The sequence below is a fragment of the Chiloscyllium punctatum genome, chromosome 19, assembly GCF_047496795.1.
Source record: "Chiloscyllium punctatum isolate Juve2018m chromosome 19, sChiPun1.3, whole genome shotgun sequence".
In the NCBI taxonomy this organism is placed as follows: domain Eukaryota; kingdom Metazoa; phylum Chordata; class Chondrichthyes; order Orectolobiformes; family Hemiscylliidae; genus Chiloscyllium; species Chiloscyllium punctatum.
Genome location: NC_092757.1, coordinates 76,018,948 through 76,036,339, shown reverse-complemented (window position 1 = coordinate 76,036,339; position 17,392 = coordinate 76,018,948). Strand labels below are relative to the sequence as shown.

The window sequence follows — 17,392 nt, the reverse complement described above, 5'->3', positions numbered from 1 at the left end:
GGGACCTAATTGAGGTATACAAGGTAATGAGAGGCATAGATAGAGTCGATAGCCAGAGACCATTTCCCAGGGCAGAAATGACTAACACGAGGGGTCATAGTTTTAAGCTGGTTGGAGGAAAGTATAGAGGGGATGTCAGAGGCGGGTTCTTTACACAGAGTGTTGTCAGAGCATGGAATGCGTTGCCAGCAGCAGTTGTGGAGGCAGGGTCATTGAGGACATTTAAGAGACTCCTGGACATGCATATGGTCACAGAAATTTGAGGGTGCATACATGAGGATCAGTGGTCAGCACAACATCGTGGGCTGAAGGGCCTGTTCTGTGCTGTACTGTTCTATGTTCTATGTTCTAATACCTCATCCTTCTGTCAAACTGAAAGTGATCCGCATGGGGAAAAAGTCTGGTATTTGCTTATAACAGAAAGAACTGATATTTATGGAGGCTCCTGTCACAACCTCAAGGCATCCTTTTTCTTCACGATCAGAAAATAATTTTATTGATGCACAGTTCCTGATGGAAAATAGGGGAAAGCCACTGCAAATTTGTACTTAGAAAAGTGTGACAAACAAAAATGAGGGAAATGTTGAGAGAACCTGGCATGGGTCTGGTGTTGGCACAGTCAAAATTAGAGTGGTGCTGGAAAAGCACAGCAGGTCAGGCAGCATCTGAGGAGCAGGAAAGTTGACATTTTGAGCAAAAGCCCTGATTGACACTGCTGGTTAAGGGGCAAATAGTGGCCTGGGAAAACTTCCTGCTCTCCTTTCAAATTATTACAGGTATTTCTCATGTCAGTTTGGTGCGATCATTAATAACATTCTCAATGCTCTATGAGAGGATTTGCATGGTAAAATTGGGCTGAGTCAGCACAGCTTTGTCAGGTAATGCCTGACAAATCTGTTAGAATTCTTTGGAGGGCATAACAAGCACATTAACAAAGGAGAGTCGGTGGTTGTGATCTATTGGTTTTCCAGAAGGCCTTTAACAAGGTGCCACACAGGAGGCTGCTAAGTAAGGTATCGGCCTATGGCATTAGGGGCAAGATACTAGCAGGGATACAGGATTGACTGACAGGCAGAATTCTTTTTCAGAATGGCAGCTGGTGACTAGTGGAGTTCCCAGGTGTCAGTGTTGGGGCCATAACTAGTCATGTTATGGATTAACAACCCAGTTAAGGTACTGGAGACAATGTTGCCAAATTTTCAGATGACACGTAGATAACTGGAGGGCCAGGTAGTTTCAGGAGGCTGCAGAAGGACTTGAACAGGCAAGGAGAGTGAGCAAAGAAGTGGCAGATGGAATACTTCGTGGGAAAAGTGTAAGATTATGTACTTAGGTAGGAAGAATAGAGGTTTGGACTATTTTATAAATGGGGAAAGGCTTCAGAAATCTGAAGCACAAAGGTTCTTAGGAGTCCAAGTTCAGGATTCTCTTAAGGATAACATGCAGGTTTAGTTGGCAGTCAGGAAGGCAAATGCAATGTTAGCATTCATTTCAAGAGGGTTAGAATACAAGAACAGAGATGACTTGCTGAGGCAGCATAAAGGTCCCGTCAGACACATTCGGAATATTGAGAACAGTTTTGGGCGCTGTATCTAATGAAGGATGTGCTGGCCTTGGAGGGGCTCCAGCAGAGAATGATCCCGGGGATGAAAGCTTGTTACGTGAGGAGCAGTTGAGGATTCTGGGTCGGTACTTGATGGAGGTTAGGATGAGAGGGGGATCTGATTGAAACTTACACAACCCTGACAGCCTTGGATAGAGTAGACATTTCCTGTAGTAGGAGAGACTCGGACCAGAGGGCACAACCTCAGAGTGAAGGGGCAACCCTTTAGAACTGGGATGTGGAGGAATTTCTTCAGCCAGAGAGCGGTGAGTCTGTGGAACTCATTGCCACAAATGTTTGTGGAGGTCAGATCACTCAGTATATTTCAGGTAGAGATAGACAGGTTCGTGGTTAGTACGGGGATCAAGGGTTATGGGGCGAAGGCAGGAGAATGAGATTGAGAAACATATCAGCTATAACCAAATGGCAGAGCAGATTTGTTGGGCCAAATGATTTAATTCTGCTCCTACATCTTATGGTCTTGAGACCTTATTTTGATATACAAGCAAAAGTTAATAGTGTACCATAACTGAAAGGTGACACTTAAAATATTCTTTGACACTTTACAGGAAATCTATAATGCCATGGCTATCAATATAAAGGCTTTGATTCACAGTAATTAATTGCTTTACTTAATATACCTTTAATTAACAGAAAATTGATTGAGAAATTAATGAAGTCTAAATGCATGTGAATGCACAGAGTATAGTAAATAAGATTGGGGAAATTACAGGTGCAGATTGCCATGTGAAAATATGATGTTATAGTGATAACAAACATCTGACTCAAAGAACTGTAAGACTGGATGGTAAATAAATTGAATAACTGGAATAAAATTAGTAATCGCATGGGTTCATTAGGAACGGCTAGACTGGATTTCTAAAGGGGAAACTGAGTTTTTGAAGAGGTCAATAGAAAGGGTCAATGCTGTTGATATAGAATGTATGGACTCTCAAAGAGCATTTAATATAGTGACACACAAATGTGGCATGAGAGAAGACATTTTCACACAAGTGGTCCCAGTCTGGAATGCGCTGCCTGGAAGTGTGGGGGAAGCATTCAATAAGGTACTGGATGTTTATTTAGATAGAAACAATGTGCAAGGGTATGGGGAAAAGGCAGATGAATGCTGTTCAGTCAGAATGCTGGTTGGAAAGTTAGTGCAAACGCTAAGCATGGCTTAATTCTGCACCTTAACAATTCTGAGATTTTGTGGCAAGGAACAGTGAGAAAATATTAAAAGCCTTCCAATCAAACAGTTCTATCTTTGAGTATCTAAGCTCTCCAAAGGCTGTTTGATTTGTAAAGGTCAGTAAATTTCTTTACAGGGATTGTGTATTGAAGCACATTTTAACACTGATATTCCATCTTGGGTCCATCCAAAGGAGATGAAAGGGCCTTTATATCTTACATTAAATAAATCATTTCAATCCCAACGGACACACAGTAAACATCTGCTTTTACATTTACAAATCGGAATGTTTGTTCAATATGACAGAAGTGCGCAGAAACAGAAAGATCACCTTGATCAAGCACAGGGTATATTACTGAAGCTCAGAGTTTGTGTTATTGCTGCAGTGCTAATACAAATGTTAATGTGATCGCTGTTACACCCATATTGTCAGTTTCCTGTGCCTTGAAATGAGTGCCCCATCTTTAATTAGTACTAGATACAAATCAGTAACAAGTTGTTGAAAAACTGCCGTCAAGGCTAATCTTACCAGTAGGAAAAGTGGACTAATCGCAAACCAGCATATCTGCCAGTACCAGCCAGGGCTAAAACCAAGCATTTCTTTAACATCCCTGCAGAAACGTTTCATTCCTAAAGTAGTAAGACCAGAATGGAAAATGAATAGGAATTAATTCAAACAAATGGAAGCTCTATATACAGCAGTTCTTTACTGATGCATTCCCTCTTGGTAATCCTATATGAGAGTGCAACAACTGATTTTTTTAAAATTAAAAGATCTTCCTAGTCCATCTCCTTATGGGGGTCAAAACCAAGTGAAGTTTTCAGGTGGCGATTACAGGAGGGGGCACGTGCAAGTTATGCAAATGTATCTTGGTCACTAAACATATAGAACTTTGATTTTACATTATTCTTCATAATTAATTATCAAAACATCCTGCATCATTCTCGTATTTAAAGAAGTCCCAATTCAACAAAGGTGCCAGTAAGTAAAAAAAGACACTGACACAAAGTTAATGTTGGCAGGGATGACCAAAACTTTGACAAAGTGATGGATTTTAACGTGGCTCTTGGAGGATGATGGAGTAGTTGGGAGGCTTGACTTTGTTTGGTGGATCATATAATAAATGTTTTCCTGATACCTGTGCTGAAGTTGATTTGTCATCAATTTCCACTTATTTAAAATAATCTGTGTTGAGTTTATCTAGAATATTTATTCTATGTTTCTAATTTAGCCATCTCCCTAACTCTTCTTTCAAGGCTGCATTGCTCAAGCTGTGATTTGGAGACACCTGATGAAGGAGCAGTGCTCCGAAAGCTAGTGCCTCCAAATAAACCTGTTGGATTATAATCTGGTGTTGTGTGATTTTTTAACTTTGCTCAAGCTGATATGCAATTTACGTAACATGAAGAAGACATTTGGTCCAACTGGTCCAAACAGCACGGTGGCTCAGTGGTTAGAACTGCTACCTCACAGCGGCAGGGACCTAGGTTCACTTCCTGCCTTGGGCAACTGTCAGTGTGTGGAGTTTGCACATTCTCCCCGTCTGTGTAGGTTCCCTCCAGGTGTTCCGGTTTCCTCCCACAATCCAAAGATGCGCAGGTTAGGTGAATTGGCCATGTTAAATTGCCCACAGTATTCGGTGTAGGGGAATGGGTCTGGGTGGGTTGCTCTTCGGAGGGTTGGTGTGGACTTGTTGGGCCAAAGGGGAATCTAATCTAAATGAGTATTTATACTTCACATAAAATGTCCTCCCACTCTTCATCCACCATCCCTATCAATATATACTATAAACCTTTTTTCTTTAACGAGTTTCCTCCTAATGCATCTATGCTTTTTGCCTCAACTGCGATATAGAAAGACAGGAACAGAAGTGAGCCATTCAAATTATCTGCCCTGCTATCCTATACCATCGTAGATAATCAAACATTTTCAATGCATTTTACCCTTCCCAATTGCCATAATCCTCTCTATATGCCATTGGTAATCAGAAATCTATAAATCTCTACCTTAAACATACTCAAACACTGAGGTTGCATAGCCCTCTGGCATGAAGAAACCCAAAGGTTCACAACCCTCTGAGTACAAAAAAAACTCCCATCTCAGGGCTAAGTGGCATCCCCTTTATTTTTAAGTTGTTCTAGATGTACAACTGACAGAAACATCTTCCCTGAGTCTATCCAATTATGTACTTTGTAGGTTTCAATCTAATCATGTCTTATTCTTCAAAACCCTAAAGAATACATGCTAGACTTGCTCAATCTCTCTTCATAGGACAATCCCGTCATCCCAAGAACAAGTTTGATGAACCTCCATTGCAGTTCCTCTCTGCCAATAACATCTTTCCGGAGTTAAGGAGGCTAAAACTGCCCACATACTTCAGGTGTAGGCAACCAAGCTCCGATACAATTGAAGCATTACAAATATTCATTCTTAACACACTCTGGTTAAAGGAGTGTATCTTGAGGTCCTTTTTGGACTCCTTACTAATGATCATATATGGGCTTCCTAGTTTGGGATTCTTCATAAATGGTAACATCTTTGCTAAGGCTTCAGTCACAGTTCTTCACTATCACATCAATGTTATACTTGGGATTGCTCGTAACAGGTTTTTCTATCAGATCCTTTATCGCGGGAGTAGATCATTTTGTTCCCTGGTTACCAAACTAATCATTTTAAGCATAATCTGATCAACATATTGTAAAATCTCAGCAAAAGAAACATGATGAAAGGATACATTTTTAAAAAGGACAATCCATTAAAGCCATTTAGGTTCTGAACATCCTGTGCTCCTCAAATGTACAATGATGAGAAATATGTTCAGCAATCTATCTTACCGAATTCAAGTTCCCCCAATGTTGTACATGATTCTTCAGTGTAAATTCACTTACCGTAAAACCAAGACACTGCTATTGATTCTAGAAAAACAACAGCAATGATAGCAGCTCCAGTAGCGTATTCTTCAAAAAATTTCACAACAAATGCCCCACCCTGAAATAGCGGAAATATATGACCATTATTCATCATTTCAAAACAGTTAGACTAGATTACTTACAGTGTGGAAACAGGCCCTTTGGCCCAACAAGTCCACACCGCCCCGCCGAAGCGCAACCCACCCATACCCCTACATCTACCCCTTACCTAACACTACGGGCAATTTAGTATGGCCAATTCACCTGACCTGCACATCTTTGGACTGTGGGAGGAAACCGGAGCACCCAGAGGAAACCCACGCAGACACGGGGAGAACGTGCAAACTCCACAGTCAGTCGCCTGAGGCGGGAATTGAACCCGGGTCTCTGGCTCTGTGAGGCAGCAGTGCTAACCACTGTGCCACCGTGCCGCCCACCAATTATGAGGTGTGGGCATCACTGGCAAGTCCAGCACCTGTTGCCCACTTCCAGTTCCCCTTGAACAGAATAACTTACTCTGCCATTTCACAGGGTTGTTAAGAGTCATTGTTGTGAGTCTAGAGTCTTAAATTGGGTTAGAATGGCAGGTTCCCTCCCCAGAGTAGTGAACTGAATTTTAACAACAACTTTGCTAAAACTAGCTTTCAATTCCAGATTTTATTAATTTAATTTAAATGTCACCAAGATGGTGTCCCCACAGCATTAACCTGGGCTTGGTTACTACATTATTCCCTAAATGTAAGTGCATAACAGAGTCTTGAGGACCTGTCTCATATTGTGTTATTCACCTTCGCAATGCAACTAACAAAATCAACAGTTCATCAAAATACCATTGCATCAACGTTTTTTAGCTATAAGAAAGTGGATGGTACAGTGGTTAGCACTGCTGGCTCACAGCACCAGGGACCCAGGTTCAATTCCTGCCTCGGGCGACTGTCTGTGTGGAGTTTGCACATTCTCCCTGTGTCTGTGTGTGGGTGCTTTGGTTTCCTCCCACAGTCCAATGATGGGCAGGTTAGGTGGATTAGCCATGCTGAATTGCCCATAGAATCCCGGGATGGGCAGGTTAGGTGGATTAGCCATGCTGAATTGCCCATAGAGTCCCGGGATGGGCAGGTTAGGTGGATTAGCCATGCTGAATTGCCCATAGAGTCCTGGGATGGGCAGGTTAGGTGGATTAGCCATGCTGAATTGCCCATAGAGTCCTGGGATGGGCAGGTTAGGTGGATTAGCCATGCTGAATTGCCCATAGAGTCCCGGGATGGGCAGGTTAGGTGGATTAGCCATGCTGAATTGCCCATAGAGTCCCGGGATGGGCAGGTTAGGTGGATTAGCCATGCTGAATTGCCCATAGAGTCCCGGGATGGGCAGGTTAGGTGGATTAGCCATGGGAAATGCAAGGTTATAGGGCAATATACAAGACACTTTCACAACAATTAAATAATTTCTTTCCATAATGCTATAATGACACCAAGCTGCCCCAATGTGCTTTACAGACAATTAAGAATTTTTGAAGCGCATAAGCATGGCAACTAATTTGTGTGCAGGAAAGTCCCACAAGGAGATAATGAATAGATAATTTGTTTGGATGACATTGGTGATGGGATAAATATTGGTTAGAACATTTGCAGAGTTATCAGATTCCTCATGTACAAAGTACAAAATCCAATGTACACAACCATTAAAAAACAGGAGTTTGAAACCTGACAAATGGAGAGATACATACATGTAAATGCAAAGGTGAGAGAAGGTGGTTTGACTGATAGAGGTATTATAAGAAGAATAATATGAATGCACTATATGAATTCTCAGGGGTGTGCAGACAGAGCATGAATGATTTGACCAGATCACAGGTTACAGAGAACAGAGGCTCATTGTCAACTCATCATTTTATTTGATTGGTGGACCACCAGGAATTAAAATCCAGCTTTGGAGATCGAAAAATTGGTATATTGTACAACAAATCAGGAAAGGGTTTTTGATTGCACAATTGTGATCTTGATATCTAAAAGCAGGATAATCCTACACTGCTAAAAAATATGGATAATATTGTCCATGTGGAGGGAGGTCTGGTTTATTCAGAATCAAGTTTTCAACCAGTTAATATGTAGGAATAACCCTCTTTAGTCCTCTGCTCATAGAATGATAGAGTCACAGAGATATACAACATGGAAATGGACTCTTCAGTCCAACTCATCCATGCCAACCAGCTATCCTATTTATTCAATTTAGTCCCATTTGCCAGCATTTGGCCTATATCTCTGTAAACCCTTCCTGTTTATATACCCATCCAGAGGTCTTTTAAAAGGTGTAATTGTACCAGTCTCCACCACTTCCTCCGGCAGGTCATTCCATAGACGCACCACCTTCTGTGTGAAAAAAATGCCCCTTAGGTCCCTTTTAAGTCTTTCCCATCTCACCCTGAACCTTGGCTCTCTAGCTTTGGCCTCCCCCCACCCCAGGGAATTTTGCCGATTTACTCTGACCATGCCCCTCATGATTTTATAAATCTCCCTTGCTGCAGGGAAAATAGCCCTAGTCTAGGCAGCCTCTCGCTATATCTCAAAATCTCTAATCCAAGCAACATCCCTGTAAATCTATTCCGAACCCTTTCACATTTCACAACATTCTTCCTATAGGAGGGAGACCAGAATTGCACACACTACTCCAAACGTGGCTGAACCAATGTCCTGTACAGTCGCAACATGACTCCCCAACTCCTGTACTCAAAGCACTGACCAACAAAGGGAAGCATACCAAATGTCTTCTTCATTATCCTATCTACCTGCAACTCCACTTTCGATGAACTATGAACCTCCACTCCAAGGTCTCTTTGTTCGTTAACACTCCCAGATCCTTACCATTAAGTGTATAAGTCCTGCCCTGATTTGCCTTTCCAAAATGCAGCACCTCACATTTATTGAAATTAAACTCCATCTGCCACTCCTCGGCCTATTGGCCCATCTGATCAAGATCCCATTGAACACATGCCAGGAAACAATGAGTCAAAATGATAAGCAAGTGTCATTTTGCTCAACAATTTAGAATTGACATCATTCCAATTACAGTTAAGTAATAAAGCGTTTGCCTCACATTATGAAGTGCAATAAAAGCAGTTGTGTAACATACTTCCCCAGAAAAAGAAACCTGAGTTGTTTAATGAATGGGGTGGTGAGAAGGATGAAGAAAATCGGCAAGGATTTGAATCTTGAGATTTACCCAAATATTACAAGTTTAAATGATCTGCTTATGATGGGAGCGGTTAAGTCAATGGAGGAGTCTACAGGTTAAACTGAGTTATTCCTCTAACCAAGGAAAATAGCATGTAGCTGCAATGCACAATGTAGCTAAATGTTTAAATCGATCTGTTTGAATTTACATTCAACAGTGAAACAAAGCAAAATTATAAAGAAAACTTTCCATTTTGGTTACTTGCTGTTGTGAATGCAAAGCTTTCATTCTGTTTTCCCATGTCTTCAAAAGCCCTTTTTAAGACCCAGATCAGACAAGATGTGACCTACATATCTTCCCAGTACAAGTACAGATGCAAGTACAATCCCAACAGTGACAGTAAGCAAGTCATGCAGGCAGCAACGGAATGGACCTTCATAGAAGCTACATGGCGATGGCTGCCATGTTTCAGTGAGGAAATACTGTTCAGAGATCCCAAAGTCATTTGAACACAATGGAGATGAGGTAGGTGTGTGAAGAAGGAGGGTGACAATTGGGTTAATGAGCAGGTGAGGATTTAAACAATGATTTGTCAAAGCATAGCCAACCAATAGCCCTCTCCTCTCCTGCAGCTTTAGCGCTGGTTTTGTCTCTCGGTTTGGTATTCTTGCAAATTTTTTTTGATGAGTGCAAGTTTCAAAGTGTCTCTTTTTTCAGCAATACTCAAATTGGCTACAGGTTAGAACAGGTTTTAATTCGTCAAACGTTTTGTGGCTAACTATTAAGCTAACTAAGAACCCCTCTGAACTCTCCAACTCTAACTCAGAGTTGGGACTTTGTCAGAGTAGTCCAGACACTGGATCTTTGCCCATTGAAAGTGTAAACTTCCGTGGTAATTACCACATAGTCTGTGCATCCAAACCTCCAGGTGGTTCTGGCACACATCTTTCAAGGGATGTCTAATCTCTGACTATTTGGAGACTGGAAGCTCAGAGGGGAATTAGGAACTGGACAATACATGCTGGCAAAGTCATCCACACCCACAACGCACGAACAAATATAAGACACTATGTGGCTCATGGCTAACCAATCACATTTTGCATTATGAATTCACAACTGCTGACTTCACCAATTTTCAATTAATACAAGAGCAAGAAAAGCTTTTTGTAAGCAATTTTTCTGTTTAACAGATGTTTACGCTCCAGAAGGTGGTCATTCTGCCTACTCTATCTATGTTGGTATTCTGCTTTAGCAGTTCAAAGCTAATCCCCTTTCCCCCTCTCTTGTTGCTGCTCTCCAAATTCTTCTGTTTCAAATGTTTGCTTGTCTAGGGGATGAATTTTATGAAACGGTTTCAGCTTTTCCAAAAATGTGTGAAGAATCAAAGAAGTGTTTACAACACAGAAGAAGTCATTCAGCACATCACATCAGTGCTGGCTTCTTCCAACCTCAACTTACCCAGTTCCCCTCATCCTTGTCTTTTCCCTGCAATGTTTATTTAAAAGTGGCCATAAAATTAGTGACACTAAAGCAAAGATATGAAATACTAAGTTGCCATAAGGTAAGGACCAGGTGAATCACCTCATGTACCAATATTAGTAATTTTGCAAATGGTAAACAGCAAACAGGCAAAGTACACACTATGTTTACACATCTTGAATTTATTAAAACAAATGGCACCAAAGTAAATATAATCCAATATTAAACTGAAACTGAAGTTAACAGATATTAAGGAGGCTCTAGTGTAATTACAAGAGCGCAATTGGTATGCAGTTTACGATGATTAAGGTTAAACCTTTCAACTTACATATGTAAGGGTGCTCAAAGCTCCCAAATAGCAGACTATGAGCAGGCCAAGCACAAACCATTCACGATGTTTTCGAAGTAGCTCTGAATATTCATCCAGTAGTGCCGTTATCACTCCTTCCAGGCCTGCAAACTGAGGAACAAAAGCAGAAGATCTGACCAAAACTCTTTTTATTTTACATGAACTGCCATACTTAATGAATTTTCGAACTCACATGGAAACCATTCATGAATTGTTCCTGTTTCTATTGCTGTTAATCCTGCATATATCATTGTAAATGGAAGATGATGATATACAATTTGTTAAAAATAGTGAAAACATCAGTATGGTTTGGTTTAGACACTTTTAAAATGGCTTGAGATCATGGAGGTTTTGGGGTAGTCAGTAGACTCAATTGGCACCCTACCCCTTAATTTTTCTTGGGGGAGGGGAACAACTGATAGGGGAGGTGGCCAATCAGGGATCTGAATGGGCCTTCCTCTCTACTTGCCCAATCAGTAGCCTGGCTACTCTGGAGCCATAGCATTGAGATTGGTGATCACCACTAAGGAAATAGGAACAATGTGAGGGCACCTCCACCTTACAGGGGCCTGCTGAAATGTGGGTATTAAATAATTTTTGACATGGGGGAAGCCGGCAGGGCCTGAAGTGTAAATGGGAAGCTCTTCCAGTGCCAGCAATGAGCTCGGGTGGGTGCAGGTGCTGGAGGATATCATTTGTAACTAGCAGCTCTCTTCCTGATCCATGGAGTCTTCATGTCAAATGACCCAAACAGGAAACTGCTAAGAGGGAAGCTCCTTGCAGCTAGGGGCCTCTCCACATGCTGAAGAGCTGAGTGGCCACCAAAGAATGCAAATTGCCAGGACAAAAGTGCTCTTCATAGGGCCAATGACCATTTAAATTCACTGCCCACCTCAGTTTGCCATCCAGCCATTCCTGCCTGTGAGAAATTTCACTCTCAGGGGGACGGTGTCAGGATGCTACCCAAATGCTGATTTCCAGCATTTCATCAGTCTCCCTGGTCTCTACTCCTGCCATCCAAGGCCAATAAAACATCATCCTTTCTTTCAAAACAGTATATATATTTATTTAATAAGATGTAATCTCATAGAGTGATTCCATTAAACCAACTAAGTATTCAGACAAATGTTTAGGTCCTCGGTGGTAATGAGTGTGTTGCTGGAAAAGCACAGCAGGTCAGGCAGCATCCAAGGAGCAGGAAAATCAACATTTCAGGCTGGAGCCCTTCATCAGGAAGAGCTCTGGCCCGAAACGTCGATTTTCCTGCACCTTAATGCTGCCTGACCTGCTGTGCTCTTCCAGCAACACACTCTCAACTCTGATCTCCAGCATCTGCAGACCTCACTGTCTTCCCTAAGGTGGTAATATCCCTATCTCTGAGGCAGTAGATCGGGGTTTAAAGTCCCACCTGCTCCAGAGATGTGCCATAACATCCCTGAACAGCGTGACTGGAAAATAGTTATCAACGAATGTTGAAGGGCCTGGTGGTGTAGTGGTAATGTCTCTATCTCTGGGTCAGGAGGCACGAGTAGAAGTCATACCTGCTCCAGAGATGTCTCTTAATATCTCAGACATGTGATTAACAATGATCCATAAACAAATTTTAAATACTTTCATATCAAATGTCATGCTGTCTGCATGTTGAAATATGAAACAACTCAATACTAGTAAGGCAAAAACAAATTCAGCAGGTGACTAGTATCGAGGCTCTCTGATCTTTTGCTTACCGTGCTGTCCAAGCCTAATGTGATCAACATTAGGAAAAATATTATAGCGAAAAATGTGGATGCAGGCATATTGGTGATTGCCTCAGCATAAGTAATGAAAAGTAGACTGGGGCCTAGGAGGAGGAAGGCAGAAGCAGATATTATAAACTGATCAGAATAATAAACATACTTTCAATACATTCTTTCTTTTGAAACCTTTGCATCCTAGCCTCTTGCTTGGAGTCTGCCTTTCTAAGGTACTGGACACATGTAAGGAAGCTCATAATTTCATCGTTCTTACTTTTCTACATGAATTAGTCAGTGAGGCTTGAAGATTAGACTGATAATCAGAAAATACTTTGAATAGCATTCACTCAGTTACTGCTGGAAATCACCAACTCTGTGCATACATTTGGCTGGAACATTTAAATCAGATACCACCGGGATTATAAACAATTTACAATCAAATTGTCAAACTATTTATTCAAACTCTTCGATTTGTCGTCCTTAAGCTGAATCCCATAAAGTATATTGTGATTAAATGAAATTTTTAATTTAGAGGAGGAGACATAGAATTGTTATATATTAAAAATCTTTTTAAATACTGTGACATAAGCTTCAGGTCTCATTGTCAATGTTATGATTAAGACCTTTCATCCAGCTGAACTTCTTCTGTTGACTTGGCAAACATCTCCACTGACAATTTGAAATAAAGTCCTGGAATTCAGTGGATCCATGATATTAGCAACAAATAACATTAATTAGGTAATTGTGCTGTCTGATCCTCCACTGTTAAGTAATTTGAATACACCAGTCAGGTAGATGGGAGAATTGGAAGCTGCATGGCCAACGGCCACTGTATAAAACCAATGAGATGTGAGGCTGTCAGTCACCCTTACCCAGCTTGGCTACAGAAGTCTACAATCCACAAGATGTGGCTGCCTGGCACCAAAATTTACTGAAAATAGATGTTTTGTGATCATGCAGACAGGCAGACACTAGCACAAACCTAAACTGTGGCAATTTGATTTACCCCATGCACTGCCTCATTCTTGTTTAATTCATTAACAGTGACCCCTTCCATCCATTTCACTCCCCCATCCCAACCCCTGCCAAATTTCCCTTTGATGTTGTCTAAATAACATGGAAACTATAGACTTTAGTTTGCAATCCCTGTGTCAGTTTGATTTGCTACTAAAGGTTTAAATGGGCACTAACAGCCATAACATCTAAGATTAACAACCTGCTTTGCATATAGAAAGTCACATTTGGATGGAAGGTTAAGGCTAAGTCAACCAACTTCGGCCATCTTTTGAGCTGATTTGTAGTGACCCTTGGCATTCACAAAACTTCCAAGATAAACATCAAAATGCACCCAATGAGGGCAACATGATTATTTCTCAATATTAGTAGTTACCTATGATTGACTGCAAAGATTTTAAACTCAAGAGTGCCATTCAGCAATGGCTTAGGTGACTGTAGCATTCACAGTGGCTTAAATTCAACAACTTCAATTGTGTTGTTGATTTTAATGGGGGTGGGGGGGGGGGATGGGGTGAGGTGGGGGGAGCTATCAGAGTCAGTTTTTCAACTTTTCTGTTTGGGTCTGAAGAAATTATAGCATGTTGTATGTAATGGTTTCCAGGAGTTCTGCACCTGGGACATTATGCTCTAGTCCAACATCACTTCTTTGTTATTTTCTCAGTCTTGGCGATTGAAAACGATTTTTGAGGAACTCTAGAACCATGTGGACTGCTGCTGTTCTAAGCGTCAGCTGGCCGTTTCCATCACAAGGGCAATTAAAAATGGACACAAAATGCTGAGCTTGCCAGCAATGCCCTCATCCCATGAATGAGTTCAAAGAAATTCTGATATTGGCAACAAACCAAAGTCAATCAGTTTTACTTGCTTGTTAGTGACTTATCTTGTAATATAAGTTGATTAAATTACTCTCCTGAAAATCAATCTCAGTTATCAATAGTTTATTTAATGTTAGATATTGAAGGAAATAATCATATCTACAACGTCCATTAAAGCAATGGTTCTATAATTTCATTTACATTTAGAAATCTCTCTTAAATTTAAAGATTTAATTTTTAGCTACTATATTGTTATAGTCAGCAAATGTTTCAAATAAATGCACTGAAAGATCATGGTTCAGAGGTATGGTTTATTTGTCTTTATGCTCCTCTGAGCAATTATATCAGTGAAAATTAGCTGTTTTGTACAATGCATATGCTGTTATATTTTAGATGGGATTTCTATCTAGCTGAAAATATTAAAACATTATCTCAATAGATTTTTAAAATTAGTTCTGTGATATTAATTTTCATAAAACAAACTATAATTGCCAAAGCAGTTCATTGGTAGTGACCACATTGTAAATAAATATATTATTTTCTGTATATGTCAGATGTAAGCATGTTGAGGGATCAGGAATCACAACTGTTCAAAATAATTGTCTGTCCTAACCATGAATGGGTTTACTTTGTGAACAGTCTATGGGTTAATCTTTCTCACACTAGGAAGACAGGAACATGGACCACAGGGATAGTAATCAAGGAGTCTTCATCCCTGCTATTTTCCAACAGTTACAAGGTTATCATGTCTGATAATTTTTAAAGAGTTCTTTATAGTATTTTAGCGCAGATAGTGAAATTGGCTAATTAATAGAAGATAGCTTAAAGAAGGCACGCAGGGTAAGGCGTTTTCAGGATGGCAGCCTAGTGGAGTGCCACAGGGACCAGTGCTAGAGCCACAATTATTTATGTTTATATTAATGACTTAATGATAGAAGTCAATGCATTATTACCAAGTGTGTGCATGAATCAAAAATAGGTGGGAAACAATGACTAAGCATGATGCAAAGAGTCTACAGTGACAGACAGATCGGGTGATGGTATATAATGTGGGAAGATGTGAGGTGGTGTACTTTGGCAGGAAGATTGATAAGATGAATACTAATTTAATGGGGATTGACTGCAGAAAGCTGCAGCACAACATAATTTGGAAGTCCTTGTGCATAGATCACAAAACACTAGCACCCAAGTTCAGCTGATAATAGGGACTGTTAAGTTGACTGATGATCTTTAGTTTAAAGAGAATAGAGTATAAAAATAGGGAGGTGTTGCTAAAACTAGACATAGCACTAGTCAAACCATACCTAGAAAACTGAACAGTTTTGGACTCCTTATCTAAGGAAACACACCCTGCTATTGGTGGCAGTCCAGGTAAAGTTCACAAAATTGATTTTGAGTATGTTTGGACTTTCTTATGCAGAGAGATTGAGTAGGTTAGGCTTGTACTCATTGGAGTTTTGAAAAATGAATGGAGACCGCATTGAAATATAAGATTCTCAAGAACTTGACAGGGTAGATGCAGAAAGGGTTGAGTCCACTTGTGGGAGAATCTAACACCAGAGGGCACTGTCTCAGAGTAAGAAGTTGTCCATTTAAAACAAAAATGAGAACTTTTCATGCATCTTACCGTCTCATAAGTGGTGTTCATGTTATTCCTTAGAGACCACAAGCTTTTAGTGATTGGAAAGCAAATTATAAGTCGCCTCACCAATTATTTTCTCATCAGAACTCAATCTATTAAAAACTACCCTTCTGAATAATAAAAAAGGTACACAGTGATTCGAATTGTACATTTTGAGAAACACACCATTGTCACTGGTTATGAACTTCTGGAACTGTCAGAAGTTCGCATGTTATTATTGCAATGTCATCCTACCGGTGTCTTTGGCCACATCTGCCACTTCTTCATTCCTCTTTTCTGCCATGTAGCCAAGGACAGTAAACATAACACAACCAGACATGAAACTGGTCAAGCAGTTCACAGCGCTGATAACCAAAGCATCCCTAAAGCAAGTAAACAAGAAATAGTCCATTGCCTGAATTCAATTTAGGTCACATTTTAATTTCTCACAAATTATTGTTGAGTAAACCTTTTGAATTTTTTTGTAAAATCATCTAATTATTATACAGAACACTCACTGCATGGGTTTAATGCATACAGAGACCTTGTTAATTAAACTGGGATGCTATTCAGTTTGCTCACTAAAATGGGTATCTGAGTTCCATTCAATGTCCCACATCACAAAATAAAATGCAATGGTTAAAATGTAAAGCAAGCATTCAGCTGCATTATACAAAGTTTTTTTTTTAGATACTAAAGGCTTCAAGAGTATTGTGAGAAAGCAGGAATACAGCACTGAGATAGAAGATCAGCTATGATTATAATGAATGGTGGAGCAGGCTCGAAGGGCTGAATGGCCTACTCCTTCTCCTGGTTTCAAAATGGAAATGGTTCTTTCATAATGTGTGCAACAGGTGCAGTTCCTGGATAGCCATCATTTATCATCTGCAAATGATTTTTTTCAATCCTGTTAACTCTCCTCCCTTATGCTTTAATGAAGCATGTTGATACTATAATCCTAAAATGAACAGTTAATCAGATGAGTATGTCACTGGATAGGAATGACTTAGCTTTTTGGTAAATCACCTACCCATCCAAAAATAAGAACTGAAAATGCAAGAAACACTCAGCAGATCAGACAGTACCTGTGGAGAGAGTAAGACTCAGATCATTTATGAAAGGTCACCAATCGCATACATTTAACTTTACATTTCTCTCCACAGTGCTACTGATCATTCTGAGTATTTCGGGAATTTTTTGGTTTTACTTTAGAGTTCTAGTATTTGCAATATTTTATTTCATATATTCAATTTTGTAACTCGACTGAATGTTTAATCATTGTTATTTTATTAGTCTGATACATTTTCTATCAAAACCTTCATAATGTTCCCAATTGATAGGAGCTGTGAGTTGGCATTATCCCATCGTCTGCCCAAATAGATGGAGTGAAAATCTCAATTTACTTTGCTGCAGGAATGGCCCTGTATCCAAAGTCTTAGTCTATGTACTATCCAATGATTGAAGACACTCTCAATTTATCACAAAACTGGCGCAGTGTCATC

The 17,392-nt window shown here is 40.2% G+C and overlaps 1 protein-coding gene across 8 annotated transcripts in view; it reads right to left on the bottom strand.

Annotated features, from left to right (window-relative positions):
• The window catches only part of slc6a4a (solute carrier family 6 member 4a), a 66,282-nt gene that overhangs the window by 13,925 nt on the left and 34,965 nt on the right, over positions 1–17,392 (bottom strand). For all 8 annotated transcript variants that reach the window (XR_011963322.1, XM_072589728.1, XM_072589722.1 and 5 more), the window contains 5 exons: positions 16,146–16,273; positions 12,432–12,544; positions 10,684–10,815; positions 5,685–5,784; positions 3,325–3,425 (listed from right to left, as the gene is read on the bottom strand). Coding sequence is in view for 7 of the 8 variants with exons in the window: in XM_072589728.1 (XP_072445829.1) it covers positions 3,325–3,425; positions 5,685–5,784; positions 10,684–10,815; positions 12,432–12,544; positions 16,146–16,273 (574 nt within the window). In the remaining variant the exon portion in view is untranslated. The remainder of the gene's footprint in view (positions 1–3,324; positions 3,426–5,684; positions 5,785–10,683; positions 10,816–12,431; positions 12,545–16,145; positions 16,274–17,392) is intronic.